Below are 25,961 nucleotides of genomic sequence, written 5' to 3'. Positions count from 1 at the left end.
CCAGCCAGCAATGTGAAACAAAATGCCATTTGGACCTACCCCGGCCCCCTCCCCATTTTGACTTGAAAATCCCCAAGTGACAGAAGGCACAATGCGTGTCCTTCCTATCTTTGCCTCTGTCCCTCTTCTTCCTGAGGGGTGTGATCCCTGGCGCCTTCCCTTCTTGTGTGCCGGCGTGGGCCCTCCCTGCCGTCGCTGAAGCCCACCTGCACTGCCTCTGAGCCGCGGAGGTCCTGGAAGCAAGGTGGAAAGGTGCTGGAGGGCCAGGGGGAGGCGCCCCTGCAGCGCTGTCCCTCCCCAGCAAACAAGCAGCTGGGCTCTGCTGGGTATTCTCCATGGCACTGTGTTTGGCAGACATTAACCACGGAACAACCAGGGGTGCTCGTGTGGCTGGGATCAGCCCACTCCACAGGAGAGGAAGCAGCAGCTCAGAGAGGCTGAGTAATCTGCCCAGGGTCACACAGCCAGGGAGTATTAGCCCAGGGCCCCAGCCCCGCAGCCTCACCTCTCCCAAACATGCTCCTCTAGGAAGAGCCGCCGCCGGTGACGCTCAGTGTCAGTTGTTCTGGGACCCTTTCACCGAGTGTGGGGTGGAATCAGAAGCACCAGCTCACACAGCAGTGGGGCCAGAGCAGTCCCGGCTGAAGCTGGGCGCTGATGAACTTGGACTGGAAATCTTAACTTGGGCTCAGCCAGAGTGTATTGCTTATAAAACCATGACTTTTCCCTTCCCATATGAGGACTTCTAGTACCTTGAATTCGGTTCTCATATAAAAACACGAGGGTGCTGTTTTACAGAAACACAGGGAGGCTAAGCCTGGCACGCTGCGGCCACGTGGGAATAAAACTTGGGCTCTTGGGACTCACATTTCAAACCCGGAGCCAGCTAAGGCCTCTGACGGCGCAGCCCCCATGCCCCTCACAAATGTGGGTGGAGCTGGGTCAGCATCTGGCTTCCGCATCCCCATCTGCCGTGCGCCCCTGCCTTTCCAGCCTGTGGCTCACCTTGCCCAGCCCCACGGCCTGATGCCCTGGCTGCATCTGCCTTGGCTGGGGCTCCTCTGGGCATCTGGAGTTGCTGCTTCCTGGCTCCTTACAGGATGTTTGCAGAAACTGCAGGTCTGCAGAGGACAGACGGCTCTGCCCGCAGGGAGGACAGGCACCTGGTGCCCCTTCCCACACATACCTATGCCACTGGCCCCAGGTCTGGCTGTCCTGAGCTCTCCCTGCCTGGCCCTGCTGATGAACATGCCCTTGTCAAGGAGCAGAGTCGGTGGAAAGAGGCAATGGACCTACCCAGGGTGTGAAGATGCTTCTCAGAGTGAGGCCTGAGAAGCAGCTTCCGGCCCCAGGGCCAAGCAGTAGGAACTGACAAAGCACGGAGGGTCCACGTGTGTGCACAGCCGAGCTGCAAACCCAAGGTCGTCATGTGAGAGCCCTACCCACTGCCTCAAGGGAGAAAACGGCTTGGCTCTAGGAGTCAGGCCTGCGGTGGGGCCCAGGCAGCCCCTCACTGGCTGAGACCCTTGCAGTGTTCTCGATGCTCAAGCCTTGTCCGCTCGCCTCGGGGCAGAGCATCACCTCGGCACAGTTGGTGTTTGGGGCCAGGTGAGTCTGTGCGCCGGGCCGCTCCATGCGTTGTGGGAGGTTGAGCAGCATCCTTTGCCCCAACAATGGATGGCAGTCCCTCCTATCTGTCAGCCAACAGGCCCAGACAAGCCAGGTGTCCCCCGGGCCACTAGGCACTACCGGGTTGTGACCTGCACCTCCCATGCGGCAAACAGTGCTAAGCACTGGGGACACGGCAGTGAACACTGACGGCTCTGACCCCACACGGACCACAACACATCATGTCCCGGGATACGTGCTCTTGGGGCTGCCCCGATCACAGACACATCAGGAGGCAGTGGACTTCCAGGTGCAGGGAGGGTCAGGGCTGAGGTGGAAGTGGGCAGGGGCGGTCGTGTGCTGCTTGGCTCAGGTGACACCTGGCCTGGCACCTGGTGGGTGAGGAGGGGCTAGTGAGATGCTGTGTCCTCAGCTGTCTTCCTCTCCACCTGGGGGAGACATAATTCCCAGAAACCTCAGCAGGGGCCGACTCCTCACTGGCCAGAGCCAGCCCCACGCCACCCAGGAACCAACTCTGGCCCAGGGAAAGGGGTTTCCGTGAGGCTTGAGTCTGTCGTGGCTCCCCTGCAGTTCTGGGGCTACCTTCCCCGGGCACATTCCACCCAGTTCCTGAGCAAAGCAAAGAGGCAATGGCCAGTGGGCCACCGTCTGCCATGCAGGCCAGTCGGTTTGCTCCCATGGATTGGGTGGGTGTGAAGCTCAGCGTCACCAGGAAGCTGTTGGGAGAAATGCACACCCTAGTTCCCGCACGCTGAGATGTGCCCTGGGGAGGGGGTTTGAGCATTTGCAGTTTCCAAGGCCCCCAGAGCAGCTGTCCTGTGGCTGTCATCTGCCGCCACTGCACTAAACAAAGCACTTTCGTTTCAACATCTCTGGGGAAGAGGATTCCAGAGAACACACTTCAGGAAAATGCACAATTTTACATGCCCAGCTAGCAGTCCTTTGCCCTTTAGTGAGAAAGGGTTGAGCTGTCCTTCTTTTTCCTTTTAAAAAGCATTTGGGCTGGAGCAGTGCCTCACGCCTGTAATCCCAGCATTTTGGGAGGCCGAGGCAGGGGGATCACTTGAGGTCAGGAGTTTAAGACCAGCCTGGCCAACATGGTGAAGCTCTGTCTCTACCAAAAAATACAAAAATTAGCCGAGTGTGGTGGCACACGCCTGTAATCCCAGCTACTCGGGAGACTGAGGTGGGAGAATTGCTTGAACCTGAGAGGCAGAGGTTGCAGTCAGCCAAGATTGTGCCACCGCACTCCAGCCTGCGCGACAAAATGAGACGCTGTCTCAAAAAAATAAATAGCTGGGTGTGGTGGTGGTGGTGATGGGGGGTGCCTGTAATCCCAGCTACGTGGGAGGCTGAGGCAGGAGGATCACTTGAATCCGGGAAGCAGAGGTTGCAGTGAGTAGAGATCCCACCACTGCACTCCAGCCTGGGCGATAATGAGAGATTCCATTCCCCCACCCCCTGCCCCGAAAAAAAAGAAATTAAAAAAAAAAATAAAAAGGGTTTGGTTAGGTTTTTGAGGTATAAGCTATTTATAGTGAAATTTTACCGTGTGTGCAGTTCTGAGATGACAGATGGTTGTAAATAAGCACCATCAGGACATGGAGTGCTCCAGCCCCCATCAAAATCCCTTCATGCTGACGCTGCAGTCTCTGCCTCCCCAGATCTCCAGCCCCTGGCGCCCCTGATCTGCTCTCCACCCCATAGTTCAGCCTCAACCAGAACGTCTGGGGAGTGGGCTCTCCCAGCAGGGAGTCTGTCTGCCTTTCTCCTTTGGCAGGGTGTGGCTCAGCCTTTGTGCATTATTGCTCCTCTAATAATGCACAATTACTGCTCCTCCAAGGAGCCTCATCAGACGTTTTTCCAATACCCTCGTGAAATTTTACCACCACAGACATACTGTTTGTGTACTGTGTGTATACCTGTGCTTCCTACTTCAAGAGAGGAAGACAGTTCCAGCTACTCAGGAGGAGGCAGGAGGATTGCTTGAGCCCAGGAGGTTGAGGCTGCAGTGAGCCACTATCACACCCCTGCACTCCAGCCTGGGTGACAGTGGGACACCCTGTCTCTAAAAAAGGCAAGATGTGTTTCCCCCTACCTGCCAAGGACCAGTGTTTGCCCATCTGCAGGAAGCAGCACCTTGCTAAGAATGCGGGACTTCAGCACGATGCCCTGAGATCCATCCATGGTGTTGCCTGAATCAACTGCTCATCCCTCGGATTGCTGAGCAGGATTCACAGGGTGGAGGCACCACAATGTATCTGTGTCCCCAGAAAGAATATTTGCAGTTTCCAGTTGGACACTTTATCAATAAAATCACTATAAACATCTGTGTGATTTTTTTTGTGGACATAAGTTTTCATTCCTTTAAATACCTAAAAGTGGGACTGCTGTGTCACATGTTAAGCACATGTTGCATCAGAGGAGAAACTGCCACATTTTCCAGAGCGGATGAAGGAGTACCCCTGTGCCACATCCTCGCCATCCCTTACGGTGTACTCAGTGTTCTTTTTTTGAGACAGGGTCTCGCTCTGTTGCCCAGGCTGGAATGCAGTGGCCTGATCTCAGCCCACTGCAACCTCTGCCTCCTGGGTTCAAGTGATTCTACTGCCTCAGCCTCCCCAGTAGCTGGGACTACAGGCATGCACCACCATGCCCGGCTAATTTTTTGTATTTTCAGTAGAGACGGGGTTTCACCGTGTTAGTCAGGATGGCCTCGAACAACAGGAGGCGGAACTACAGGCATGACCAAGAAGGTCAGGACATAGGCGGCTGGAGCCATCCTGCGGGGGATGCCAGGAGCCAGTGCAGAACATGTCCTGAAGTTGTCCTGACTACAGAGTGGAGTGGCTGGAACATTCACCCCACCCTGTCACTGCTGATGGCTGTCCCCACACATGGGTCGAGCAACTCTCGCAGTTGGAAGGAGCCATTAGCAGGTGAAAGTGAGGCTGTTTGCCTCAGTGGCCCACTGCTTCTCTGCCCTGTCTAGCCAGGTTGATGGTCCCCTCTGGTCTGGTGGTAGCTTCTGCTGCTCAGGTGTCAGGCCTCTCTGCAGGGCCACCACTAGCCCAGGGTGCTCCTGTGTAAGTTCACATATGGCGCTGCTTTGGAGCAGGCTAAGGCCCAGGCTGGGGTGCATGACTTGGTTAGCTGAGCACAGGATAAATGCAAGCCTCACTTGTGTTCTTGGCAAGGGACCCTTGATTAGTGAAGAAACCACACAACTGTGCCCAGGAACCCTACTTCTGTCTGGGTATAGGCTGCCTGGGGAGGTGTGATCTGGGAGGAACCTGCAACTCTCTCCCTGGGATCAAGGAGGTTCTGTGGGTTTGGCTTGGGTCCCCATTACCTTGGGTTCACAAAGATCTCATTCTGCTCCTCTTTCCCTCTACTTGGGGGCTTTGGAAACAAAAGCCTAGAACAGGCAGTGGTAGTGGCCAAACTTCCAGCCTGAAGCACACTCACGTCACAAACTGACGTGTGCTGGACTCTGTGTCTGGCTTTTTTTTTTTCCTTGAGACAGGGTCTGGCCCTGTCACCCGGGCTGGATGGAATCATGGCTCATTACATCCTCAACCCCCTGGGCTTAAGTGATCCTCCCACCTCAAACTCCCAAGTAGCTGGGACCACAGGCATGTGCCACCATGCCTAATTTTTAAATTTTTTGCAGAGATGAGGTCTCACTATTTTGCCAAGGCTGGTCTCAAACTCCTGGGCTCAAGAGATCTTCCCACCTTGGCCTCCCAAAGTGCTGGGATTACAGATGTGAGCTACCATGACAGTCCCTGGTTTTTAAGCACTTTTCATGCTCTTTCATATTTGATCTTCTGAAACTTCCTTGGGATTGGTTCTATGGTTATCCTTATTTTAGACATAAAACTGAAGCTCAGGAAAGTTAGGCAATTTGTCTGATACCTGTCTCTGATAAGAGGCAGAGCAAGGATTGGGATCTAGGCCTTGTTACTCAGAACACAGGGGCAGGGTGGCTGGAGTTTCCTTCACATCCCCAGCCTGTGTCATGATGGATTTGCTTTCCTGGTTTTGAACATCACACACATGGAATTGTCTGTACATTCTGGGGTCTGACTTCATTGTACGCTTCATCCACATTGTTGTGGGTTGTGGTTGTGTGCCCTTTTCCATTGTTGTACAGAATTTCCTCTCTGTGAACATGCCATACTTTCTTTTTAAAATCTTTTTTTCCTATGGATGGACATCTGGATCATTTCCAGTTTGGGGCCATCAGGAAGAAAGCTGCTGTGGGTAGTTTTGTTCATGTCTTCTGGTACACATAAGCTCTCATTTCTCTTGGGTGAGTTGAGGAATTAGTTGGTCACCAGGTATTCATATGTTTAGGTTTTGTAAATACTACCAGTTTGCCGATGTGGTTTTATCAATTTCATGAGCCATGTATGAGGGTTCCAGCTGTGACATCCTCGACAAACTAGGTATTGTCAGTCCTTTTAATTTTAGCCATTCTTGGGTGGGTGAGGGCAGTGAAGAGCTATTCTTGACATGGAATGACAAGACCTAGTGTGCCCGAGGTGAAGGCCTGAGCGTCCAGGGGAGCATGAGCCTGTCTTCTATGCCCTGCTGTGCTATGGCAATGTTTCAGTGTGCTCAGGAGGAAAACAGACAGCAGAGAAGCCGAGTGCTCCAAAGTGGGCAGAAATGAGACAGGCATAATGTGCTAGGCTAATGGTGACTCTTGGAATTTTGTCATTAGCTACAAAGAGGGCAGTGACATGATTTACACACACACACGGGGTGGGGTATCTGAAATATTAGGCAGCTAGTATGGCAGGGGCACCGCCTAATCAGCATGGATGCTGGCCAGGAGAGGACGTGCGTATGTGCTGGCTGGAAACAGTCCTGCTCATAGGTCACGATCTTAATGATTAAATAACAAGGCAAGAAATCCGAGAGGGCAGTGCCTGGAAGCACCCTGTTTGCTCTGTGGCCAGAACGCAGCACACTGAAGTACTGCCCATCAGGGTTAGAGGTGCTCGTGATGGTTTGGGCAAATACAAATATTAATCCAGAGTATTTGAGTCTGCATGAAAATACTGAAAAGTGAGGGAAGACCCAACCGTTTCCAAGAAATACAAATTGGAACTGGCGATAACTTAACATAATCAGAGAGGCAGAGGGCATTGGGTTTTACTAAAATATGAAGACATAACGTCCTGTCTCCACGTCAGCAACTGCCCAAAGTACACGCGTTCAAGCGAAAAGAGCGGGTGGGGTGGGGAGGCTCAGGGCCAGCCAGAGCTTCGGTGCTTGCACGCCCAGGCCTCCGGGTGACGACTGCTTCCAATTCCGCGGCCTTTAAACCCCAGGTTGTTAAAAAAAAAAAAAAAAAAAAAAAGAAAACCTATTTCTCTAAAAGTCACGATTCGAGCCCCACCTGAGGACGCAGCGATCCAGCGCCAACTCATTATCTGAGATAAAGGAGTGATTTTACCAGAAGCGCCTATGCAAGACGCAGGGCCCCGCGCGGGCTGCTCCCACCTCTTTCTCTCCTTGCAGGCTACCGAGACCCTGGCTGGGGCGGCCGGCGGCCCCTCCGGCCCATCCGTCGGAAATGATGAGTGGCTCCAGTGGCCGGGGTCTGCAGGACCTACCCCAGCGGGCATGGCGGGAGCCCCGCAGCCCCACACCGCCGCGCTCTGAGCCGCTGACCCCGCGTCTCTGCGTGAGGGACCAATCAGCTGCCAGCTAAGTTCACATACCTAGAAGGCCAATTTTGATTGGCTGGGCGCGGGCTAGTCCGCGGGACGGGCGGGCGCGCGGGCGCTGTTGGGCTCCTCTGAGCGGTTGAGGTTGGGGCTGGGGTTGGGCTCGGGTTGGGTTCCGCCTGGGGCAGGAGGGAAAGGCGGGAGCCAGGGCGTCAGGGCCTGCGGACGATGTGTGTGTGAACGGGCGCGTCAGCCATAAGAAGCCATATGCGTGCGAGCCGGTCCCCACCGTCCCCGCGGCGTTGTCACCATCATCATGAGGCCACTGGAGCAGCCTCAGGCGCTGCTGACGGGGAGCCGGGCGCGGGGTGCGTCGGGCTCTGCAGGTTGGTACTCACACCCAGCGCGCAGGATGGCAGGCAAGTGAGTCCTGAATCCTGCCCGCGGCTACCCGACACCTCGCCTGTGAGTTCCCGGCCCGGCATTGCTCCATGACCTATGCATGGGCACAACTCTTGAGCGCCACCCACAGGAACCTCACTTACATTGGCTTAACAAAAACGCAACTGATGGTTCCACATAACTGAAAATGTCAGAAGTAGGCCTTCAGGCATGGATGTATCCAGGTACACATTGACCATGGTCCTGGAGGGTTTCTCTCCATCTCTCAGCTTCCTTCCTTTTTGCTGGCTTCCCTTGTGGAGGCAAGATGATCACCAGGACCTCCTGAGGTTTACACGTTATCAGATTATCAACCTCAACAAAAATGAGATTCTTTTTTTTCCCAGCCTTCCAGGCTGGGCAGTGGTGAGTTTGGCCCACCTGAACTACAAGGACTGAGATGGGTGTGGCCCCCCCTCCCCACCAGGAATATAGCAGTGCTGTCATTACCAGAAGGGGCCTCGGATGCTGTGGAGGGCAGTGCCCCATCCTCTGTTTTCAAGCATTATCTGGGAGAGTTGATGCTTGAACCTATTACTCTCACAAAAATAGCAATAATAATAATGGTTATTATGACAGTGAAACCCAAAAACACTTATATGGCTCTTAGGTTTCCACATACAAAGCACTTTGACCCACTACTGTCAGGGAAGCAGGGCTTTGCACCCACTGGAGACGCTTCATCCAGCCAACATTCAAGCAGTTTGTTGGGGAGTGGAACAGGGAAGAACAACACAGGCTGTGTAACCCCAAATGCTTTGTCATCCCAGAGACAAAGCACCCGGGTTTTTATAGTGGAAGGAGGTTCATTAATGGACAGTTTGACGATGTTTTTTCTTCAGTATTTCAGTAAGTTGAGGGTGTCTGACAGATCATCCTAGGTGATGTGATTGGCAGCTACATGTCTTGGAAAGTTCTCAGCAGGTTGGAATGCTCCTGTCTTTTCTGATGCTCCAAGCACAAGTGTAGCTGGAGTCAGCTTGAAGCTGGTTGGCTTGGGAATGCAGGATTCCATGACAGCCAGCCCCCAGGAGCCCCTAGACATTCACGCATGAGCTAGCACACGCCTGCTTCTGATGTCACCCTCTCACTCTTCTTGGGCTCAGAGGATCCCCCCATCCCCGCCACCCGTGGGCTTTATTGTTAAGAGTCAGTTCTGAGAAGACAGGTCCAGGCCTGTGCCCTAGCATCCCTGCCCCCTAGTTTACACAAACCCTAAGCTTTTCTGTTCTTCTCTTCTAGGAATAGCACATTTCAAACCTACAAGAAAGAAGTGTGCCTCCCCCGTCATTCGGTAAGGAAAGCAAATCCTCAGCCACTTGGCCCTGACCCCAACATACCCCTGTGGGGTGAGGAGAGCAGGGAATGTGGGTCCAGAAGCTGCATCCCATGAGAGAATCCTCCAAACACAAAAGTGTGGTTGCAGGAGCTATCCCTGGGCCTCCAGAACACCTCCCAGGCCCTCACAACACCTCAGAGTTCAGGAGGCCACCTAATATACCTGCTCTGGGCATCAGCTTCTCCGTGTGCCCCTGGAGGTGATGGCAGCCCCTCTCCTTCCTGCCTGAGGGTGTTGCGAAGGTCACATGGGATGGATGTGGAAGCTCTTGCAGACCAGAGTGTGACAGATGGCCATAAAGGCAGCACTCATGTGCGCATAAGCTCTAGAGCTGCTTGAACATGCCCATTTTCAGAGGGGACCACGAGACTTGCTCATTGTAGCACAGCAGGAAGCGGCTGAGAATCCCAGCGCACCTGATTTGCAAGCTCCGGGGGATCGCCCTCCAAATGACCTTGGAGGCCTCAGGGCGAGCCACGGTAGCCTGCCTCTTTCCAAGCTGCAGTAGGAGCTGGGGACCCTGCCCCCGGACACCATCTTTCTGAGCACGGATCTACTGTGCTTGAGAGCCTCCTGTCTCCCTGCAAATGCAGCATCAAGCTCAGTTCTGTCATTTCTGGATCTTACTCAGATGCACCCTGGCCCCTGGGCCATCTGCTGTGAGTGCCAGACCAGATTCGGGGGCCGCCTGCCTGTGTCCAGGGTGGAAGGAGCACTGCCTTACTGGGTCCCTGTGTCCCTGAGACCCCGAAAGCAGGTAGGTGACTTGAACCAGGAGGTCTTCACCTAGGGTCCAGGGTGAATGTCAGTTGACCAGTCACCCCTCAGAATTAGAAGTATTATATGAATGGGTATTTTAACATTTCAGGGAGACAGTTTGATATTATTTATTTATTTATTTTCATGTCAGATGGGTAATGTGCTGTCATTGTAGCAAGGTCTGAGGGAGGCACACCTCACACATGTGCATGAGTACCCAGTTATCATGCTTATGAACTATAAAAGGATCTGTGATTTTTAAACAGTTTTTTCTAAAAACTAGACTTCTAGAGGTTTGATTGGCATGTGATAAACTGCACGTGTGTCAAATGTACAATGTGGTAAGTCTTGCCGTAGGTATTCCCCCCTGAACCCACCACCACCATCAAGATAATGAGCATATACACAACCCTTAATCATGTCCGTGGGCTCCTTTGTAACTTTACCCAACATTCCATACCCTGACATCCCCAGGCAACCACTGACCTGCTTTCTGTCACTGTAGATTCATTTGCATTTTTGATAATTTTATATAAATGGGGTCATAGACTTTGTACTCTTTTGTCTGGCTTCTTTCACTTGGCATAATTATTTTGAGATTCTTCCATGTGATCATGGGCATCAATAGTCATTCTTTTTATTATTGAGTAATGCTGCATTATATGAATAGGCCACAGTTTATTCATTCACCCAGAAGGACATTTGGGTTGTTTCTACTTCTTATGTGTTACACACAAAGCTGCTATGAACATTTGTGTACAAGGCTTTGTATGCACATATGCTGTCATTCTTCTTGGGTAAATACCAAGGAGTGGAATTCCTGAATCATATGGTAGGTGTATGTTTAACTTTAAAAAAGAAACCTGTTGACTGTTTTCCACCATTTTACATCTCTACTAGCAGTGTCTAAAGTTCCAATTCCTCACATCGTCACCAACACTTGGTTTAGCTGATGTTTTTAATTTGAGCCATCTTAATGGGTATCTGTCTCATCGTAGTTTTCATTTGTATACCCGCGATAATTGGTGATGTCAAGGATCTCTTCATGTGCTTTTGCCATCTGCACGTCTTACTCGATGAGGCATCTGTTTGTTTTGCCCCTTTGAAAGAATTGTTTTTTAAATTACTGAGTTTTGATAGTTCTTTATATATTCTAGATACAAATTCTAGATACAAGTTCTTGATCCGAGATTCAATTTGTAAATATCTTTCCATGTCTTTGGCCTGCCTTTCCTTTTTTGAGACCGGGCCTCGCTCTGTTGCCCAGATTGGAGTGCACAATCATGGCTCACTACAAACTTGAACTCCCTAGCTCAAGCAATCCTCCCCCCTCACCCCCCAAGTAGCTGGGACCACAGGCGTGCACCACCATACGAGGCTAATTTTGTTTTATTTTTCATGGAGATGAGGTCTCACTATGTTGCCCTGGCTAGTCTCAAACACCTGGACTCAAGTGACCCACCCGCCTCGGCCTCCCAAAGTGCTGGGATTACAGGCATGAGCTGCCACCACACCTGGCCAAGCCTCTTTTCTTAATAAATTACACTGCCTCAGCTATTCCTTTATAGCCATACAAGTGGACTGACAGTTGTTCATATATGTATGAATTTATTTCTGAACCCTCTTCTCTTCTGATCTAATTGTCTATCTTTATGCTAATACTACACTGTCTTGATTATTGTGTCTTGACTTTATAATGCCTGGAAATCAAGTAGTGTTCATTTTCAAACTTTGTTTTTCTTTTTCAGACTTGGCTCTTCTCTTTTTTTTTTTTTAATTTCCATGTGAATTTTAGAATCAGTTTGTCAATTTCTACAAAAGTACCCTACTGGAATTTTGATTGGGACTGTGTGGGCTTTGTAGATCAGTTTGAAGAGAATTGTCTTTTGAAAAATATTGAATCTTTTGACCCATAAACATGATACATTTCTATGTTTATTTAGGTTTTCTTTAATATTTCCCATAAATATTTTGTAGCTCTTATTATATAGGCTTTACACATCTTTTGTCAGATTTACCCATAAGTATTTCATAATTTTGATAACATTGTTTTTGAATTTCAATTTGTGACTTTTCATTGCTGTTATTAGAAGTACAACTGATTTTTTGTCTATTGTTCTTGTATTCTACAATATTGCTAAACCTATTTATTCTAGTAGCTCTTTTTGTGGATTCCATCAGCTATTCTACATAGATGATTGTGTCATCTGCAAATAGAGATGGCTTTCTTTCTCCCTTTTCAATTTGGAGACTTTTATTTTTCTTGCTTGATACACTGGCTAGACCTTTCAGTACAGTGTTGAATAGAGCAGTGAGAGGAGACATTCTTGTCCTGCTTATGAGGGATGGCATTCAGTTTTTCTTTTTCTTTTCTTTTCTTTCTTTTTTTTTTTTTTTTTTTTTTTTTGAGATGGAGTCTCACTCTGCTGCTCAGGCTGGAGTGCAGTGGCATGATTTCGGCTCACTGCAAACTCCGTCTCCCAGGTTGAAGCGATTCTCCTGCCTCAGTCTCCCGGGTAGCTGAGATTACAGGTGCCCACCACCACTCCCGGCTAATTTTTGTATTTTTAGTAGAGATGGTGTTTCACCATGTTGGCTAGTCTGGTCTCAAACACCTGATCTCAAGTGATCCACCTGCCTTGGCCTCCCAAAGTGCTGGGATTATTGGCATGAGCCACCGCTCCCGGCCTTCCTCCCGTGTTTAATAGCCTCTACCACTACGTGCAGAGCTGTAACTCCTCCTCCTGCTGTAACCTCCTCCTCATCCTGTTGCCCGAACCATGTGCCTCGTTGAACCCGCAGCTGAGAGGTGGGACCACCCTGTCTTTCCGCTGGAGAAGCTGCAGGGTCACAGTGCCAAGGGTGGGCTTTAGGGAGGGTGAGGAACTGAGGCAAGAGTGTGATTTGCTATAATTCACATACATGTGATTGCATGTACATTCTTTTTTGAAAAATGCAAATGGTAGTGTAGTGAACTCACGGTGCTGCATCTTCCTCACTTTACAGCCTGTCTCAGAGTTTATTCCGTGTCAGTCCAGACAGCTCTGTTCCATTATTCCCAAGGCTGCCTATACCCTGTTGCCCGATGTCTGTCATTTATTGTCTCTTACTGAAAGGTATTCGGGCTGTCCATTCACTCCTGACAATGGTGCAACAAATATTTCTGTGCATAGGACACTTTGCAGATGTGAAAGTATCCTCATAGGACACATTCCTGCAAGTGGAATTGCCGCATCAAAGGCTGTCTATTTTAGAACCTGATAAACTTTGTTAAGATGCCAGCAGAGCCCTCTTCATAGCTGAGAGCACTGAGGCACAGGGATGCTAAGTGTCATGCCCAAGGGCCCCAGCTGGAGACCACCAGACCAGGACAGAGCCAGGTCTCCCAATACCAACCTGTGTGCTCTGCCAGGGCACAGGTGCAGATGGTGGGTAGGGAGGCCAGGTGAGCCACGGAGGTCCCGTGTCTCCCAACAGTGGGCATGTTGTAGAGGGTAGACCACAGTCCCATATCTGGAGTGGTTGGGTGTGCTTGTGGGTGGGAACAGCTCTCCAGGGCCTGCCCTGATACTAAGACCCAGCCAGGGGGTCTTCTGGGGGATGGCTCCATCAGGGAGTCGTTGGGGACAGGCATGGCTCCATCCCCTTCTGAATCTTCTCCTCCCATCCTCTCTGTTAGAGTCAAAAGACGGTTCAGTTTTCTATCCCCCAAACCGCCAAGATGTGCCCCTGCCTATGCCACCGCTTTGGGGGCCGCCTCCCGATGCCTAGGGACCAGGCAGTGTTGCCCTACTGGGTGCCCCAGGTCCTGAGGTCTCAGCAGCAGGTAAGGAGGAGGCGCACACTGCAGTGAGAACTGAAGAGTGAGGTGGGGGCCGGGGGAAGGGGAGATGGGAGGAAGAAGGGGAAGAGGGGTACCTGGGCTCTGCTCCCACAAAGGCCTCTGCTGGTATCCAGAGAAGATCCCCTGGCAGCTGTGGCCATGGGCTTGGGAGCACAGAGGGCAGGTGTGGCTCAGGGAGGGCTGGCTCAGGTCTCCCAGTTGGCACTGGAAGGGCAGGGCCGCGCTGCTCTCTGCAGAGGGGTGATTGTTCTGGCACCCACTGCTGCTGCTGCTGCTTTCCTCCCTCTCTTCCTCCCCCTCTGCACTCTCCCTGGCCTCTCTCACCTCCCTGCCTCCTCCTTCCCACACTACCTCCCTTCCCTGGCCCAGCCCCTCCTCTGACTCTCTCCCCTGGCCCTGGCTGCATGGAGGGAGGTGGGAAGGAGGGTGCCCGGGACGGACCACCAGTAGATGGCCTATCCTCTCTGCTCTTGCTGGCCGCCTCCACAGCGCTAGTTCTGGGCAGCGGCAGCAGGTCTCTTCCTAGCCCCCTGGGCCTCTCGCTCCCCTGCTTTCCCTGTGTCCTGGGTGGTAGACAAGGGCTTCCTTGCTTCCCCCTGACTTCCAGTTGCTGGTTTTCCATTATTGGGTGGCAGGCTGTCCTCAGAGAAAAGAGCCCGCAGACCTCATAAGGAGGAGCCCTTGGCTTTTATCTTGAGCTGGCCAGTGCCCCTCCTGGAGGTTTGGAGTCCCAATCACCAGGCCTTCCCCCTTGGAGGGTCGCCAGGCTGACTGCTTGCCTCCATTCTTGTCTTTTAGATAGTCAGGAGGCAGCAGAGTTTGAAAGGCATCCAAGGTAACTCCAGTGTGTGTGTGTCTCATATCATCCCCCTCCCCAGGAAGGTGGGGTTCGTGAGCATCATGATGGTGGGGGCAGACCTCTCATCCCCAGACACCTGCCCACAGTGTGACAGTGACATGAATGTGGCTTCCCTTCCCCTGCTCAACAGCCATCCCTGGTCACCCACTACCTTCCCCCAGTGAGCCCAGAGAAACCTCTGCTCTACAGGCAGACCCTACCCATCTGCCAGCATCGGCTCTCTGGATGAAACCAACTCCCAGCCTGGGCTTGGATGAGACCTTAAGTGGTTTTATTAAGCTCTAATCTTCTATAATTTATGACATAGTATGTGTGTGTATATATATTTATGACATAGTACATATTCCTATGTGCACCCTATTATATACTCATACATTCATATATTCATGGCATATTGTATATTCAAAACATAATAATTATGTATCTATTCATTACATAGTATGCTCATACATTCATATATTTGTGACCTAGTGTATGTACATTCACATGTTCATGATAGACATAGTATATACTCACATTCATGTATTCACAATACAATATGTATTCATATGAGGGGCCTTGAAAAAGTTTATGGAAAATGCATATAATACGCTGGGTGCAGTGGCTCACACCTGTAGTCCCAGCACTTTGGGTAGCTGAAGAGGCTGGAATGCCTGAGCTTAGGAGTTTGAGACCAGCCTGGGCAACATAGTGAAACCTTGTCTCTACTAAAATACAAAAAATTAGCTGGGTGTGGCGGCACATGTCTGTAGTCCCAGCTACTTAGGAGGCTGAGGCATGAGAATTGCTTGAACCTGGGAGGCAGAGGTTGCAGTGAGCTGAGATCACACCATTGAACTCCAGCCTGGGCAACATAGTGAAACCTTGTCTCTACTAAAATACAAAAAATTAGCTGGGTGTGGCGGCACATGTCGGTAGTCCCAGCTACTTAGGAGGCTGAGGCATGAGAATTGCTTGAACCTGGGAGGCAGAGGTTGCAGTGAGCTGAGATCACACCATTGCACTCCAGCCTGGGCAACAGAGTGAGACTCTGTCTCCAAAAAAAAAAAAAAAAAAAAAAAAAGAAAAAGAAAAGAAAGAAAAAGAAAATGCATATAATAAAGCAGTGAAACAATGTATGGATTTCAATTTTTTTTTGCACCAAACTAAACTAATACTAACTTATTATAACATATCTGAACAGAATCCTAATTTGAGGTGCTAAGAAGGAAAAGACATCAGTTTAAAAAGAGTCCCTATCAGAGCAGCATGAATTCTGCTAAAATTGAACCCAGAACAAACATCACATTTATGGTGAAGTTTGGGTGGAACAATGGTAAACTCACTGATGCTTTATGACAAGTTTATGGTGACAGTGTACCACAGAACAGCAGTTTCCAGATGGGTGACTCATTTAAGAAGGGATGAGGCGATGTTGAAGGTGCAGCCTGCATCGCCAGCCCATCCACATCAGTTTGTGAGAAAAAACATTCATCGTGTTCATGCCCTAACTGAAGAGGACTGATGATTACCAGCAGAAACACTAGCCAACACCATAGACATCTCAACTGGCTCAGCTTACACAATTCTGACTGCAAAATCAAAGTTGAGCAAACCTTCCACTCAGAGGGCACCAAACCCATTGTGTCCAGATCAGCTGCAGACAAGAACAGAGCTTTCAGTGGAAATTCTAAAGAAGTGGGATCAAGATCCTAAAACATTTCTTTGAAGAATTGTAACAGGAGTGAAAACATGGCTTTGCCAGTACCATCCTGAAGACAAAGCACAACCAAAGCAATGGCTATCGAGAGCTGAACGTGGTCCCATCATGGTAAGAGTGGATGGGACAAGAGCAGAGGTCATGGCAACAGTTTTTTGGGATGCTCAAGGCATTTTGCTTGTAGACTTTCTGGAGGACCAAAGAATGGTAACATCTGCTTGCTTATTTATTTATTTATTTATTTATTGAGATGCAGTCTCACTTTGTCACCCAGGCTTGCAGTGGCGCAATCTCGGCTCACCACAACTTCCTCCTCCTGGGTTCAAGTGATTCTCCTTCCTCAGCCTCCTGAGTAGCTGGGATTACAGGTGTGTGCCACCATGCCTGGCTAATTTTTGTATTTTTAGTAGAGATGGGATTTCACTATGTTGGTCAGGCTGGTCTGGAACTCCTGACCTTGTGATCCTCCCACCTTGGCCTGCCAAAGTGCTGGGATTACAGGCGTGAACCACTGTGCCCGGCCAACATCTGCTTATTATGGGAGTGTTTTGAGGAAGTTAGCCAAAGCTCTAGCAGAAAAACACTCTGGAAAGCTCCACCAGAGTCCTTCTCTACCACAGCAAGGCTCCCACTCATTCCTCTTGTCAAACAAGGGCAACTTTGTGAGAGTTTTGATGGGAAATTATTAGGCATCCACCTTACAGCCAAATTACAGTCCTGATTTGGCTCTTTCTGTCTTCTTTGTTTTCTAATCTTAAAAAATCTTTAAAGGGCACCCATTTTCTTCAGTTAATAATGTAAAAAAAGACTGCATTGATGTGGTTAAATTCCCAGGACCCTCAGCTCTTTCAAGATGGACTAAGCGGCTGGTGTCATCACTGACAAAAGTGTCTTGACCTTGTAGAGCTTATGTTGAGAAACAAAGTTGATATTTTTTATTTTTTATTTTTATTTTTAGTTTGTTTTAGGATGGAGTCTCACTCTGTCACCCAGGCTGGAGTGCAATGACGTGATCTCGGCTCACTGCAACCTCTGCCACCTGGGTTCAAGCAATTCTCCTGCCTCAGCCTCCCAAGTAGCTGGGACTATAGAAGTGTACCACCATACCCAGCTGATTTCTGTATTTTTATTAGAGATGGGTTTTACCATGTTGGCCAGGCTGGTCTTGAACTCCTGACCTCAGGTGATCCACCTGCCTTAGCCTCCCAAAGTGCTGGGATGACAGGCGTGAGCCACCGTGCCTGGCCTATTTTTATCTTTTAATTCCATTTTCTACAAACTTTTTGCAGTCCCTTTATGTATTCATAGTTAAGTATATTTATGTATTTGTGTGTCTGTGACCTGGTATGTAGATTGATCCGTCTGTGACCTGGCACATATGTGTATTCCTGCTCTCATGACATAGTATATGGGGAGATCAGGACCTCCACCCCCACCATTACTTTCTTTGTCTCTAAAAGGAGTAGGCTAGACTTGATCTTGAAGGTGTTTTCTGTTGTGGAGGGCTGCCGTGTCTATGTTTTCTGGGCTGGCATCATGTCCTTCTCTTGGTGCACCAACTCTTTGTAGTGAGTTTGCCTTGATGGAATCTATGAATGAGTAAATCTGTGAATGGAGTTGGGGTCCCTGGAAAAGGTAAGTGATTTGAGTGGAACCCCCAGAGGCAGGGGTCGGGGAACGCTTGGGAAACAAATAATCACCAACCAACTGCTCACCTCTTATGGCTCTTCGAACCGTAGAATCACACATGTTGGGTTTATTTTTATTAAATATTTTTGGCTTTGAAACCTTTGCATCTTTTAAGAAAAGCTAAAAGCTTAGTTGACATGCATCATCTGGTATCTGATACTTAAAATAAAAATGGCATTAATTTTTACTCCAATCATTGTTTTGTAGTTTAGGTGGCTTATATAAGTAATGTTTCAAGCCTCAAAACCATTCACGCCAGAAGATTTCCCAGCACAGAATTAAGAGAGCAGATCTTATTGCTGCCAGGAGAATTATGACCGTTCTCCCCTCTGGCCGCAAGTACAGAGTGATTTAAAAATGTGAGACATTTTCTTTGGCCGCAAATCTGACTGATTTCCATTTTAATGAGAAAGCCCACATTTCTGATCTTACATTTTTTCTTGTAAAGACAGACTTAGGTGCTTTTCTCCTCTATGTTTTTGTGGCATAATTTTTCATAAGGAAAGTATATTTATGATATTTACATTAATATAATTAATGTATATTTTATATTAGTAGCATATTAACAGTGTAATAAAAAATAAAAACAAACTCTAGTATCCAGAGGATCACATGCTGACCAGACCCCGTGTAGAAAGTGCTGAAGAGCATCAAGGAAATGGAAACGTCGGAATTCCATCTGTGCTTGTGGCTTTCCTTAAACTTTTGTTATGGAAAATTTCAAATATACCCCAAAGTGGAGATTGGCTTAAATCAGCCCCACGTGCCCATCACTCAGCTCCAGTCATTATCCAGTGTGGTTCCTCTGATCTTCACCACCCACTCCTGCTCCAAAAAAGAGGATTTGGAAACAAGTCCCAGCTAGACATTGCACATGTTCCATATGCTGTTCTAAAAGAGAAAGCCTCTTGAAAAACAGCCCCAAGGCTGCCGTTACCCAGGTTATCATAAACCCGCAAGACGGCCTTTATCTCGTGAGCTCCGGGTCAGTGTCCCCACCCCGGGGCTGTGGCTGGGTCCTGGAAGTCCCCATTTCCTGGAGGCTCTGGGGCTGGTGTTGCAGCCTCCTCGTGGCTCACAGAGTCCCGGAGAACACGCCCTGTCCTCAACCCACCTTTTCTTTGCCTAGCAGCCCCGCTGGATGCATGCTGCTGGCACAACTGCTGGCGGATCTGCGGTGATGAGTGCCTGTTGTCCAAGTTCCAGCAGCTCCAGGCCCCCTACCAGGACCAGCTACCGGCTCCCGCAGCGCGTCTGCTGCCCCTCGGCCTCCTGACCCTCCTCCAGGCCATCCCGAGGGTCATCATGGCCATTCGGTGAGCAGGTGGGGGATGGGGGACAGTGGGTGGCCCTGGCATGGTGACGTCCACCTGAGGGAGGCTTGGTGGCCATCAGCGATGTGGAAGAGTGGGGGGTGGGGGTTAACTTGACAGGCGTCCAAGGCCTGGCACTGTGAATGTGTCCTGTGGTGCTCTGCACAGCGCAGGCTCTGCCCCGCCTCACCTAGAGATGCCAGGGCAGCCTGGGGGCGGCGGGGGCCTCGTGGGGGTGGCGGGGGCCTCGTGGGGCACTTCCACCCCTTCCCTCTTCCCAAGTTCTAAAATGGCCCTGCTCCCAGAAGGACACGGGTCCCCGTTTCCATAAATTTCCATTGTTATGTTGGGGTTGACGGTGCATCTTAACAGCCACTCACCCTCCAGCCTCTGAGCTCTGAGCACCCCCTCAGGTATGGGGACCTCTTGCCTGTCCCCAGCTTGAGCCCCAGCCGCCAGTCTCCATACTAGAAAGCCCCTTCCCCTGGTCTCTAGTCCCTATCCTCGCCCACGGTTCGAGTTTTGCCCCTGGCACCCTTGCTGCCCACAGCCATGGCTTTCTGCTGGGATACCGCCCCCAGGAAGCCTCCAGGGCCACTCCCCGGGCCACAGCTGGGCTTCGGGGAACAGCTACTTCCTCTTCCTCCTTTACTCTCGGCCTAGGCAGTGGCTCCTCTGCAAAGCCTCTCTCCCCTCCTCCTCCTGCTCATTGCCCAGTGCAGCTCCTTCCTGCCTGGGGGCCTGCATCACACTGCATGGATGAGGAGACCTGTGAACAAACGCACACACACAGTCGAATTTACATGCATTTACTTGTTTGCTCGTTGTCTCCTCCATGCAATTGCAAGAGGAAGATTCTAGAAAATGTGCAGCGTCTGCAGGTAGCTGCCAGGTGTCCTGTCCTGTTTTCTAGTTGTTCACAGCAGGAGCTTAGCCCGGTCTTGGTCACTCTGCCACGGCTGGGAGCGGGAGACTCTCCCCTGTTTTTCAGGTTGTCCATTCTCCTAGAGTTGGATGTTGCCTCCCACTCCCTGGGCAGTCACAGTTGAGGCTGTGATGTGCATCGGGGTACGGGTCCCTTGTGGGCCTGGGCGCCAGCCTCTCCAGGCCATGCATTGGGAAGGGGGCCAGGAGCGGGCGCCGTGAGCTCTGTTTGGTCTCTGAGCATGAGCAGTACCTGGGCAACAGCGAGAGCTTTCCTTCTTTGTCGTTTTTCTTGTGGATTTATCTTTCTTTTTATGTTTGGCAGCTTGATGATCACATTTAGTTTGACTCCTTTGTACCCACACTGGGAGAAGCAAAGAAGAACACTTGGCCTTAAAGGATGGGCAAGGCTGGGCATGGTGGCCCACACCTGGATCCCAGCCTTAGAGGATGGGCGAGGCCGGTCACAGTGGCCCACACCTGCATCCCAGCCTTAAAGGATGGGTGAGGCCGGGCTCGGTGGCCCACAGCTGGATCCCAGCCTTAAAGGATGGGCGAGGCCGGGTGTGGTGGCCCACACCTGCATCCCAGCCTTAAAGGATGGGCAAGGTGTGGTGGCCTACACCCGGATGCCAGTACTTTGGGAGGCCAAGGTGGGAGGATCACTTGAGCCCAGGAGTTCAAGACCAGCTTGGGCAACATAGCGAGACCCCATCTCCACACAAAATAAAAAAATTAGCTGAGTGTAGTGCTGTGGTCCCAGCTACTTGGGAGAACGAGGTGGGAAGATTGCTTGAGCCCAGGAGAGTGCAGTTGCAGTGAGCTGATTGTGCCAGTGCACTCCAGCCTGGGCAACAGAGCAAGATCCTATCTCTAAAAGAAATTTAAGAAACAATTTTAAAGGATCAATGTTAAGTAGATGGTCAGGGGGCCCAAAAGGGAATTGCTAAGCCCTGGCCTCAGGCTCAAATTACCTGGTAAGATGGAAGGAATGGGAGGAAGGAGAGGGGAAGAAAAAGAGAAAGATGCCTGGGCTTCGTCTAGAGATTTGGAGTAACTGTTCTGGGGAGGGCCTGGGCATGCTCTTGTTTTGAAGTTCCCCAGAAGTGCAGTCCAGGTGGAGACCCGCCTGCATGTTGGTGCAGCTTCCTGTTTTCCAGCCCCTGAATTCTGGCACTTGGAGGGCCCCATCTCTTCCTGTCCTTATCAACAGCTTGTCTAGAAAGACCCAGGAAGTCACTCACTCTGTGGTGTTGGTGATTCATATGCTTCCATAGCAGGTGTCTGCTTCTGAGCCAAGCTCCCAGGGCAGCGGAGCAGGCACCAACCAGCATCCCAGGGGAGGGCACAGCTTGTCCAGCTGGGATGTTTGGGTGCCCTGTGAGATGCCCCAAGCCACCAACCCAGCTTATCTCAGGAGAAGCCTCGGCTGCCCGTCTGCCGGCCTGGAGAGATGTGCTACAGCAGCCGGGGGTGGGGGGAGAGGGTGGGCTTAGAATCTCTTGGCAGGGAGCCCCCAAGAGCAGGGTGAGACCTGCCTTCATTTCACCTGTCCCCTTCACAGTTCTGCAAAGCCAGCATTATCATCCCTTTTCAGAAGGAGTGGGCACTCAGGTGGAATGCCTCACCCCAGTCCTGCGGCTGGAAAGCGATATGGCCAGGACTGCACCCCACCCCTCGTCCCTGCACCCCTTCCCTGCCTGGGATTCCTCCAGCCCTGTGCACTGTGGAGCGCTTCTGCCTTCCGCTCATGGAGGTTTCCCAAGGGTACGCGCTGAGGGCAGCTGGTCTCAGCCTGGGGCCGGGTCCTAGTAACTGTCTCTCTTTGCTTTCCAGCCAGTGTTTTGGGGTTTGAAGTTGGAATCTTCAGCTACTGTCAAGAACAGCCACAAAAATGTGTCACGATCAAGATCTTTGAGAGTCCACCAATCAGGAGGCATCTGTGACAGTAGCTGTCTTCTCAGAACAGAATCCACACCCAGGATTCAACCCAAATTATTTCTCATCAGGTGATTCTTGGTTGTAGCAAAGTTCATGTGAATGTGGGTGAGTTTCTGTTATGAATGTGGTCAATAAATGTTATTTGTGAAACTCTAAACTGGCCACCTCTTAAATGATAACCTCTGACTTCCCTTCATTAAGGGGGGACTTGTCCCCATGTCCGTGTCCCTGGGGGAGGGCAGCTATTTCCGAGTGTCTCTTCAGGGACAGCAGACCCACTGGATGAGGGCCCGAAAATGGTTTCAGCACCTGTGTCAGGTGGGTCTCCCTTTAAGTAGCATAACATTGTATATGTGAATTGAATTTTAAAATCTGAGATCTCTTTTACATGTCATAAAATTCACTCTTTTAGAGTGTACGATTCAGTGGTTTTTAATATATTTACAGAGTTTTGCAACCATCACTGCTCATTCTAGAACATTCACTGCAAAAAGTCCAATACCATTAAGCAGTCACTCCTTCCCGTCTCCCCCAATCCCTGGTGACTTCTGATCTACTTTTTGTCTCTGGATTTGCCTGTTCTGGGACATTTTATCTCAATGCTGTCATCCGATAAGTGGTTTTTTTATGACTGGCTTCTTTCACTCAGTATTAGGCTTCATCCGTGTTGAGGCATATGTCAGTATGTCATTTCTTTTGATGGTTGAATTTTGGGTTGTTTCTGCTTTTCGGTGATTCTACTTTGTGAATAATGTGGTTATGAACATTTGTGTACAAGTGTTTGTGTGGACAGAGGTTTGCATTTCTCTGGGGTGTACACCTGGGAGTGGAATTGCTGGATCATATATTACTCCATGTTTCATGTTTTGAGGAACTGCCCAGCTCTTGTCTGCAGCAGCTGTGCCATTTTATATGCCCACCAGCGGGCATGAGGGTTCCCATTTCCCTGCATCCTCATGACACTTGTTTCATCTGTGACTTTGCTGATAGCCATCCTAGCAGGTATGGAGTGGTATCTCATTGTGGTTTCCATTTGCATTTTCCTAATGACTAATGATGTTGAACGTCTTTCCATGTGCTTATTGGACATTCGTATAACTTCTTTGGAGAAGCGTCTATTCAAATACTTTGTCTATATATAGATATATAGATACACACATATACACACACACACACACACAGACATATACATATATATAGATATGCCCCCCTAACACATATATATATTTTTGAGACAGGGTCTCACTCTGTCACCCAGGCTGGAGTGCAGTGGTGCAATCATAACTCACCAAAGCCTTGACCTCCTGTGCTCAAGCAATCCTCCTGCCTCAGCCTCTCATGTAGTTGGGACCACAGGCACATGCCACCATACCTGGCTATTAATAGTTTTTTAAATTTTTGTAGAGTCGGGTCTCACTTTGTTGCCTAGACTGGTCTTGAACTCCTGGGCTCAAATGATCTTCCTGCCTCTGCCTCCCACAGTGCTGGGATTACAGGCATAAGCCACCATGCCTGGCTGTTTGTCTACATTTTAATTGGGTTGTCTATTCATCTTTTTATTATTGACTTGTAGGTATTCTGTGTATTTTCTGGATACTAGACCCATTTTCTTGATGATGTCCTTTGAAGTAGATGTGGGTTTTAAATTGTTGTGAAATACGGTTTATATTTTCCTAGGTTGCATGGACTTTAGGTCGTATGCTCATATCTAAGAAACTGTTGCTGGATTCGAGATCACAAGGACTTGCACTTGTGTTTTCTTCTTTTTTTTTTTTTTGAGACAGAGTCTCGCTCTGTTGCCCAGGCTGGAGTGCAGTGGTGCGATCTTGGCTCACTGTAAGCTCCACCTCTTGGGTTCAGGCGATTCTCCTGCCTCAGCCTCCCAAGTAGCTGGGATTACAGGTGCCTGCCACCAGGCCCGGCTAATTTTTGTATTTTTAGTAGAGACAGGGTTTCTCCATGTTGGCCAGGCTGGTCTTGAACTCCTGACCTCAAGTGATCTGCCCACCTCGGCCTCCGAAAGTGCTGGGATTACAGGGGTGAGCCACTGCACCCAGCCTTGTGTTTTCTTCTAAGAGTGTTATTGTTCTAGCTCTTACATTTAGGTTTTTAAAATCTATTTTGAGTTTAATTTCTGTATATGGTATGAGGTAGGGGTCCAGCTTCATTCTTTTGCTTGTGGATATCCAGTTGTCCTGCATAACACCATGAAATGATAAAATTATAGACATGGAGGCAGATTAGTGATTTCTGGGAGCTCAGGAAGGGTCTGGGTCTGGTGGGAAGGAAGGGCCTGTGTTTATAGAGGGGCAGCGCGAGGCATTCTTGTGGCTGGAAACACATCAGTGGCAGTGTTCTGGTTGCAGTATTGTACTATGGTTTTGCCATGTGTTACCAATTGGGGCAAACCGAATAAAGGATAACATGGGGCTTCTCTGTATTATCTCTTTTTTTTTTTTTTTTTTTTTTGAGACCGGGTCTCATTCTGTCGCCCAGGCTGGAGTGCAGTGGTGCGATCTTGCCTCACTGCAACCTCCGTCCCTGGGGCTCAAGTGATCCTCCCACCTTAGTCTCCTGAGTAGCTGGGATTACAGGCTCACACCACCACGCCTGGCTAAGTTTCGTATTTTTAGTAGAGGTGGGGTTTCACCATGTTGGCCTGGCTGGTCTCAAACTCCTGACCTCAAGTGATCCTGCCTGCCTTGGCGTCCCAAAGTGCTGGGATTGCAGGTGTGAGCCACTGTTCCTGGCCTCTCTGTATTATTTATTATATGTGTACATGACTCTGTAATTATCTCAAAATGATAAGTTTAATTGTAGAAGCAACACAATTCACTGTGAAAGACTTTAAGGATACAGAAAACTACAAAGAAGAAAATAGAAACCACTCAGTTCCTCCCCTGAGCAGATCTCTGTTATTACTGCCTGGGCAGGAAGGAAAGGACACATTCCTCCGGGGGTGACCAAACGGAGGACCTAAAGGTGACAAACAGGCTCAGACAGTAGTTCGCACCTGTAATCCCAGCTACTCAAGAGGCTGGGGAAGATTACTTGAGGCCAGGAGTTCGAGACCTGACTGAGTAACATAGCGAGACCCTGTCTCTACAAAAAATATGAAAATTAGCCAGGCATAGTGGTGCATGCCTCTAGTCCCAACTACTTGGGAGGCTGAGGTGGGAAGATCTCTTGAGCCCAGGAGTTTAAGGCTACAGTGAACTGTGATCACACCGCTGCACTCCTGCCTGGGCAACACAGTAAGACCCTGTCTCTCTAAAAAAAAGTGTCAAACAGGAACCAGACTCTGGGATGCTTGAACTGGGGGGGTTCACCTTAGAGACAAGGAAGAAAGACGTGGGAGTCTCAGATATACAGAACAAAGAGGGCTACAGTGAGCGGGCCAGGGCCTCGGTGTATCTTGGGCACATCCGTATCTGCAGTGGCCACCGTGGAGGGAGTGGAAGCCGTGGTCTCCAGGGGCACATCTTCAGTGGCCCTAGGGCAACATTAAACATCATTTATTCAATCAGCAGATATTTATTGGATGCCTGGCACCAGGGAGACAGCATAAGAAGACATGTGCTGCCCCCAGGATGCCACTGGGCGGCGAGGGTATTGTAATTCAGGTGGGGGTCATTGCCATCCTGCCTGAGGCACACATGAACCCAAGGAGGGCCCAGGAGCTCCGTCAGTGACCTGCTAACCATTCCCACGTTGCCACAAGGACCAGCAACCTCTGTCTGGGGTGTTCTTGCTGTGGGAGCCACTGCAGGGACAGGCTGGATGTACAGGACGTGATGCCCCAGGAGCAGCCCTTGGCCGATGATGGGTGGGAGGTGTGGGTCA

The 25,961-nt window shown here is 50.0% G+C and overlaps 1 protein-coding gene, 1 long non-coding RNA gene and 1 other non-coding gene across 6 annotated transcripts; 1 reads left to right on the top strand and 2 right to left on the bottom strand.

Moving 5' to 3' along the window:
• Window positions 1–6,776: 6,776 nt before the first annotated feature.
• LOC112437431 (uncharacterized) lies at window positions 6,777–7,215 on the bottom strand. The gene is made up of 2 exons (XR_003026039.3): window positions 7,097–7,215; window positions 6,777–6,958 (listed from the first exon to the last, which is right to left on the bottom strand). It is a non-coding gene; the product is annotated as an uncharacterized LOC112437431 (long non-coding RNA).
• A 169-nt stretch (window positions 7,216–7,384) lies between these two features.
• Window positions 7,385–22,275, top strand: C18H16orf95 (chromosome 18 C16orf95 homolog). 4 transcript variants are annotated; one of them, XM_008974318.5, is made up of 7 exons: window positions 7,385–7,696; window positions 8,994–9,045; window positions 9,722–9,847; window positions 13,529–13,675; window positions 14,492–14,528; window positions 19,073–19,256; window positions 22,014–22,275. In XM_008974318.5, exons 1-7 carry the CDS (start codon window positions 7,578–7,580, stop codon window positions 22,030–22,032), a joined length of 684 nt encoding a protein of 227 aa, XP_008972566.1. In that variant the 5' UTR covers window positions 7,385–7,577; the 3' UTR covers window positions 22,033–22,275. The 4 variants fall into 4 exon arrangements, with proteins under 4 accessions (XP_008972566.1, XP_008972565.1, XP_054955222.1 ...); XM_008974317.5 differs by having other exon boundaries at window positions 7,390–7,696; window positions 19,070–19,256; XM_055099247.2 differs by lacking the exons at window positions 13,529–13,675; window positions 14,492–14,528; window positions 22,014–22,275 and having other exon boundaries at window positions 7,429–7,696; window positions 19,070–19,216.
• LOC112437474 (small nucleolar RNA U13) lies at window positions 9,995–10,098 on the bottom strand. The gene has a single exon (XR_003026077.1). It is a non-coding gene; the product is annotated as a small nucleolar RNA U13 (small nucleolar RNA).
• Window positions 22,276–25,961: the final 3,686 nt, after the last annotated feature.

Source organism: Pan paniscus, chromosome 18 (assembly GCF_029289425.2).
Source record: "Pan paniscus chromosome 18, NHGRI_mPanPan1-v2.0_pri, whole genome shotgun sequence".
In the NCBI taxonomy this organism is placed as follows: Eukaryota; Metazoa; Chordata; class Mammalia; order Primates; family Hominidae; genus Pan; species Pan paniscus.
This window is presented reverse-complemented; position numbering and strand designations above follow the sequence as displayed.

What these genes read in the sequence shown, in the direction of transcription:
- C18H16orf95 (XM_008974317.5), top strand. Translation starts at nt 7,578, where the DNA reads ATGCGTGCGAGCCGGTCCCCACCGTCCCCGCGGCGTTGTCACCATCAT. An exon ending in GGGTGCGTCGGGCTCTGCAG is followed by an intron (nt 7,697 to 8,993) that starts GTTGGTACTCAC and finishes CTTCTCTTCTAG; the next exon opens with GAATAGCACATTTCAAACCT. An exon ending in TCCTGAGGTCTCAGCAGCAG is followed by an intron (nt 13,676 to 14,491) that starts GTAAGGAGGAGG and finishes CTTGTCTTTTAG; the next exon opens with ATAGTCAGGAGGCAGCAGAG.